This window comes from Fukomys damarensis, unplaced genomic scaffold, assembly GCF_012274545.1.
Source record: "Fukomys damarensis isolate Sample0158 unplaced genomic scaffold, DMR_v1.0_HiC HiC_scaffold_39, whole genome shotgun sequence".
In the NCBI taxonomy this organism is placed as follows: domain Eukaryota; kingdom Metazoa; phylum Chordata; class Mammalia; order Rodentia; family Bathyergidae; genus Fukomys; species Fukomys damarensis.
The window spans coordinates 41,391,819-41,398,487 of NW_022900951.1; the positions used below are offsets into that span (position 1 = coordinate 41,391,819).

The 6,669-nt window shown below is 34.8% G+C and overlaps 1 protein-coding gene across 3 annotated transcripts in view; it reads left to right on the forward strand.

The window, feature by feature from the left end:
• Jade3 (jade family PHD finger 3) overlaps positions 1 to 6,669 on the forward strand; it is a 151,598-nt gene that overhangs the window by 103,812 nt on the left and 41,117 nt on the right. For all 3 annotated transcript variants that reach the window (XM_010643487.1, XM_010643488.2, XM_010643489.1), the window contains exon 5: positions 1,493 to 1,650. In XM_010643487.1, the coding sequence (XP_010641789.1) occupies positions 1,493 to 1,650 (158 nt within the window). The remainder of the gene's footprint in view (positions 1 to 1,492; positions 1,651 to 6,669) is intronic.

Consider the following 6,669-nt stretch of genomic DNA (forward strand, 5'->3'; position numbering starts at 1 on the left):
AGACTAATAATAGCAGTATGTTATGCATCAATAGTAGCAACAGCTTTTCCAGGTTCTGCAGTCATCTGAACAAAATTATAGACATTCAGCACATTCCATTAAAAAAAAACAAAGAATAATATCCAGAAAACAGCAAAGATCTGTTGCTGTTGTGGTACCTGGGAACATTTTTTTATTAGCATCTTAATCATCATCTGGAAAGAGAACATTCTAGAGTAATATCATTAAATGTAGCTCTGATAAAGCACGGTCCCTACTATGTATCATAAAGCAGGTACAAGATATTTTACATTCATAGAGGTATGATACTACTGTATCATACATCAATAATACTAGATGTCCTACATCAATAATACTAGAATCAGTTTTGGTTTGAAATTTACTTTGCAAATAAGATTGCTACCCCTGTTTTTTTCTGGGCTCCTGTCACATGGAGAATTGTTTTCTATCGTTTCACTTTCAGTCTATGGGCTTCTTTTTGCACTAGGTGTGTTTCTTGTATACAACATATTGTTGGATTTTGCTTCTTATTCTATTTTGCCAGTCTTAAGAAATAGGATGTTTTTGTAGTCTCAAAATATTTAATTACAAAGGGAAATATAGTAACCTAACAGCAGAGAAAACCATCAAGATACTATTTGAACCAAGTGATAAATTTAACATCACCAGTAATGACACATTGGCATCTTACATCCCCAAAGTATGGACTGAGAACAACATAGCATCATTTTTGTAATATTATTTCAAAAAATCCATAATTTCATTCTAATCATGAGAAAACATTTGATAACCCCCAACTGGCTTTCCATTTTACAAAATAATTACAAGTAATTTTAAAATCATGAAAGACGGAGAGTGAGGAACTCACAGATTAGAAGTTACCATAAAGATGCATGACTATTGCCATGTCAGATCCTGGGTTGAATTCTAAAACAGACTTTAAGGGGGAAAGTGGTGAAATTTGAATAAAATCTATAGTATAATAGTATATAGCACAGTTAATTACCTAGATCATTGTACTCTTGTTATGTAAAAGGTTAACATTAGATGAAACTGAGGGATACAGGGGTATAGGAACCCTGTGCTATTTTATATTTCTGTAAGTGTAGAATTATTTATAAGTAATTGTAAAGTGATGGCTACGTGAACAATGTAATTTATCAGTGGATATTTGTTCTTTAATAGAGTTAAGGATGGTCCTGTAAAATTGTTTTTGAGTAACCTATATTGTTTATTTAAGTTCAAAGAGCCCAAGAAAATAATGCAGGAAGTATTACCTTACTCTTTATTAAATCCAGAATAAGCTAGCTTCCCTGTCAATACTACAAACCCTTCCAAACAGAAGTTGATCTGGCCATTTCAGAAGTTAGAAATGTTTGGTCTTTTGGAAATGAATGTTGGGAGAGAGTAATATTTTTAAAAGGAGAACATTAAGTGCAATTAGTTCCAAAGTGATGGTCTTTTCAAGATATGTGCAATGTGTCTTCCCCAGGTATTCCGGAAGGACCTCATCAGTGCCATGAAAATTCCAGATTCTCACCACATTAATCCTGATAGCTATTATCTGTTTTCGGACTCGTGGAAAGAAGAATGGGAAAAGGGAGTCCAAGTACCAGCCAATCTAGATGCTGTTCCACAGCCTTCTCTCAGGTATTTGCATGTTCAGTAATGCACTGAGATCTACAGTGTATTATACCACGTCATGATAGATAAGTAATTAAAGTGAAGCTCATTTGTGTAGGAATATAATAGCCCATTCACAGTATGAAATTGTCTGAGGTCCAATCTGAAATTATAAGAATTTGGAGACTCCACATCTGATTCAACAATCGGTAGCATTTTTTAAGTCTTCCAAGAGAAACCACTAATTAATAACTTCCTCATGAAAAGTTACTTCAGTGTAACTGAGGCCTCATAGTGATGGTATCAATAGATGGCCAAAACTTGCAGTTTAAAAGTGCATAAGCTCTAGTTAAAGGGGCGTATTGAATAATTGGATTAACTGTAAGCACATGGCCTTCACTTGCAAAGATTTGAGAAGAAAGTTGAGATACAAGTGGGCTTTCATTTTATGGAAAGAGGGGAGAAGGACTCTTCTGCCAGAGGAAGTGGTAAGTTTAGCTTCTAGAATAGTTGCTGGTTTTGAAATTCATTTTGTCTTCCTGGGGTTTGTGTGTTCCCAGTGCTTTATACAAAGGATAGCATGAAGTGAAATGTTGTATAAATTTGAGTCAATGAAGGAATAAAAAATAGAATACAAAGGAAGCTCCAGGTAAAGGAGCTGGTTGGACCTGCTCGTTACTATGAGAAATTATAGATTCTTGGGACCTAGTTATGCTCCAGAAATGTTTGTTGAATCAGTTCTAGAAACCCAGGCCCAAGTTGTCCTACCCATAGAGAGGCTGTCAGTACTCTGTTCAGGCAAGTACCACAATCTTGTTCAACACATGTTCCAAGCTAAACTCAATACCTCTTTCCTGCCTCCTAAAAATCAGAATAACATCGAGAATGAACAAAAGAGTTGAGCATTTTCATATCCTTGCTGTGCATATTTTTATATGGCTACAGCAGCCCTGGTGCTGAACTGACCACCATTCCATTGATACTCCAGGGATTATTGAAACGTGTGACTTTGGTCTTAATGTTAAGTCATTTATCAATCATCTTATTCAATGGAGGTGCTTTTAATCATTTCAAGTCAGATGGAAAATATCCAGTGTACCATTTTAAAAATAGTATCCATCTGATAAGTAGGGTGACAAGAGTATATCAGTAGTTTAGGAAGTGAACTCAGAGACTAAAAGAGTTAATTTGTTCCTGAGAGTTTAGAAGACCATTTTAAGTGCTGTGAATTTTTGTTAAGTCTCTGCTGTTTGCCATAGTTCTTTGCCTAACTCATAAAACCCTTAATTTTAATTGGAAAAACCACACTACTACATTATTGATTGTATTAAATTTCTTAATGAAATCCAACTCCTGGTTGGTGTTTATAGGTAGGATGTATCATTTTCTGTTTCTTAGAAGGCATCAGTAAGAATCGTACTGTCGAATAGAGCATTTACTTTGGAACAGCTGTTCTCAAAATTTAGGTAACATCAAAATCACCTGAGGGGTTTGTTAAGACAGATTTCTGAACCATATGCTCAGTACTTTTGATTGAGTAGATCTGAGATATGCAGTCTGAGAATTTGCATTTCTAATAGTTATCCTAATGATTTTGATGCTACTTGTCTAGTGGCACTTGGAGGAGAAGAGTTGGGCCGGGGATTTAACTCAGTGGCGCTGCACCTGCCTTACAAGCACAAAGTCCTGAGTTTCATCGCCAGTACTGGGAACACACACACACACACACACACACACACGATCAATTGTTCTAGAATATCTTATTTATTGAATTTAATGAAAATCACTTTTGTCAGGTTCCTTAGATTTCCCTTTTGGCTTTAAATATGAGTCAACCATATTGGAGGTTCAACTGATTTAAGCTTAAAGTGTAATACCTAATCCCTTCAGCCATTCTTATTGCAGCTATCATCATTTTGCAGGGCTCAAACTGTTATAATTTTTACTTTTTACGTTTTGTAGGCCACCTTAAAATTTTTTGTGATATGAAATGATACTGGAACATTGATGAATTAATTTGTGTGTCCCTTGTCTAATTTTCAAATTCAGATGAGTTCAATTAACATTTTGGGAGCTGGGTGTGGTGGCACATGCCTGTAATCCCAGCATTTTGGAGGCTGAGGCAGAAGGATTGCTGCAAGTTTAAGACCAGCCTGGACTACATAGTAAGTTCAAGGCCAGTCTGAAGTATATAGCAAGACCCTGTCTCTAAAAACCAAAACATCAGCAAAAACATTATGGGCTACTATATAAATTCAAGTTTATTTGGCCCCATGGTGTGAACTTAATCCAACACTGGCTTTTTACATAGGGCCTAGCCTTAAGGTTTTTGACAAAGCTTCCTATTTCTCATCCATATATCCTTTTCAGTAAAATGTATCACCTTCATGTCTTTTGCCCATTTTTAATGGGATTCTTTGTTTTTTAATATTAAATTTTGAGATTTATACATTTTAATGAGTCTTGTTAAATATGCAATTTGTAAATATTTGCTCCTAGTCTGTTTTATATTGCCTCTTCATCCTCTTACCAGGATCTTTTACAAAGTAAAAGTTTGTGATTTTGATGAAGTTCATATTTACTGATTTTTTTTCTATTGGATCATGTTTTTAATGTCATGTCTATTAATTCACCTAGCCCCAACAATTTTCTGCTGTTTTAAGCATTTTATATGGGGTGTACTAGTATGGTCATTATAGGTAATAATTAGTTATGGTGAATATAGATAATAATTATGTACTGTGCATTTCAAAAAGCTAGAAGAAGCCAGGTGTGGTGTTGTACACATGTAATCCCAATCCCAGCACTCAGGAGACTAAAACGGAAGGATCACAAATTCAAGTCCAGCCAGGGCTACATAGCATTTCTGAGGTCACCCTGAGCTACATAGCAAGACTCTGTCTCAAAAATAAAGCTACAAGGGCCAGCAATTTAACTTAGTGATGCCACCGCCTGCCTCACAAGTGTAAGGTCCAAAGTTCGATCCCTGGTACCAAATATAAAAATAAAAATAAAGCTACAAGAAAAGATTTTGAAAGTTTTCACCACATGAGAAAATAAATGTGTATAACCTGATGTAAACATTATGCAGCATAGCCAGGCTCAGTGACACATACCTGTAATCCTAGCACTTTGTCTATGTCCATACCACTCTGAACATGCCCAATCCCAGCACTCTGGGAGGCTGAGGCAGAAGGATCAAAAGTTTGAGCCCAGAATGGATATTGTAGTAACTTATCGAGACACTGTCTCAGAATTTTAGGAAAGGGAAGGGGCTGATGAAGTTGCTGGGTTCAATCCCCAGTAACACTAAAAAAATATGTAATATGTACATGTATTTGAATTACGTGGTACCCCATTAATATGTACAACTTATATTTTTGTATCAGTTAAAATTTTTAAATTTCAATAAATAAAATTTCAAAAAAATCACTATAAAAGCTTTATAGTTTTACACTTAAATTCATGATCCTTTTTGAGTTAATTTTGTATAAGGTGTGAGTTTAGGTCAAGGTTGAAAGTCATATAATTCTTTCCTCTTTATTCATTTTTTGAAATTACAATGGCTTTCCTAGTTTGTCTTTACACAGAAATTTTTTAGTAAGCTTGTTTATATCTACAAAAAAATCTTGCTGAATTTTCATAGGAGTTACACTAAACACACATATCATTTGTGAGAAGTTGACATCTTTCCTGTGTTGAGTCTTCCAGTTTTGCATTTATTTAGATCTTTCATCAACATTATGTAGTTTTCAGCAAGTACATCCTGTGTGTTTTGCTAGATGTATACTTCTGTTAATTCTTCTAATTATTATGTTGTAATTATGATTTCAGTTTCCAAATGTTCATTGCTAGTACATACAAATAGTCAACTTTGTGTATTGATCTTGTATTTTTGCATCCTTGAAGAATTATATAGTTCCGAAATTTAACCATTTCTTGGGATTTTTCTATGTAGACCATTATGTCACTTGAAAATGAGGATGGATTTCCTTTTTCCTTCCCAGTTTGTTATGTTTTATTTCTTTTGTTGCTTTATTGCAGAACTACAACTTTCAGTACCACCTTGAATAGCAGTGGTAAGAGCAGGCAGCCTTGTCTTGTTCCTAATCTTAAGGAGAAAGTATTCAGTCTTTTAGTACTAAGTTAGCTGTAAGGTTTTTGTAAAAATTTTTTACCAAATTGAAACTACTCCTAGTTTGTGTTTTTTTCAAAATCATTTGTCAAATACTTTTTCTGTGTCAAGTATCATCATATGATTTGTCTTCTTTAACATGTTAATATCATGGATTACATTGATTTTTAAATACTGAACCAACCTTGTATTATTGGAATAAGCACCCATTATTAGTTAGCTTGGGTTGCCATAATAAAATGCCACAGACTGGGTGGCTTTAACAAGAGGGCTCAGTTTTTTATAAGAATCTTCTTTGCTTCCCACCTTTTTTGCCATGGCTTTCCTTGGTGCGTGTGATAGGGGTTGGGGAGGGAGTAGGCGCTTACTCTTCAATAAGGCCATCAGTCCTATTAGATTAGAGCCCCACTTATAACCTGATTTAACTTTTTTTCTTTTTCATTGAGTTTATTGGTACTTTTTAAATATATAGTACAGTTACATTCATTGTTGGGATCTTGTACCTTTACATGTCAGATCTTGGTTCTCATTTTTCCCCATACCCCTACCCTCCCTTTACCCCCTCCAACCTCCCCTATTTACAAAGACTTTGTTTCCATTTTTTCCTTTTCTCGTATTTTTTCTTGTCCCTTATTTCCTTTCCCCTACTCTTCGCACTTCCCCTACACCTTTGGCCCTTTTCTTCCTATTTCACATTATCAGTTAAACAATTTGGATTTCATTTACACTTTTAGTTTTTCATAGGAAAATGGATACATATTGAAGATATACTCCTAAGTGAAATAAATAAGTCACACATGTGTAAATACCTAATAGTTTCTCTGGTGTGAATAATCTGCAATAAAACATAAGATCCTAATAAGATTACTGTCATTTAGAAATGAGAAGAAAGGAGCTAAAGGTGTAGGGAA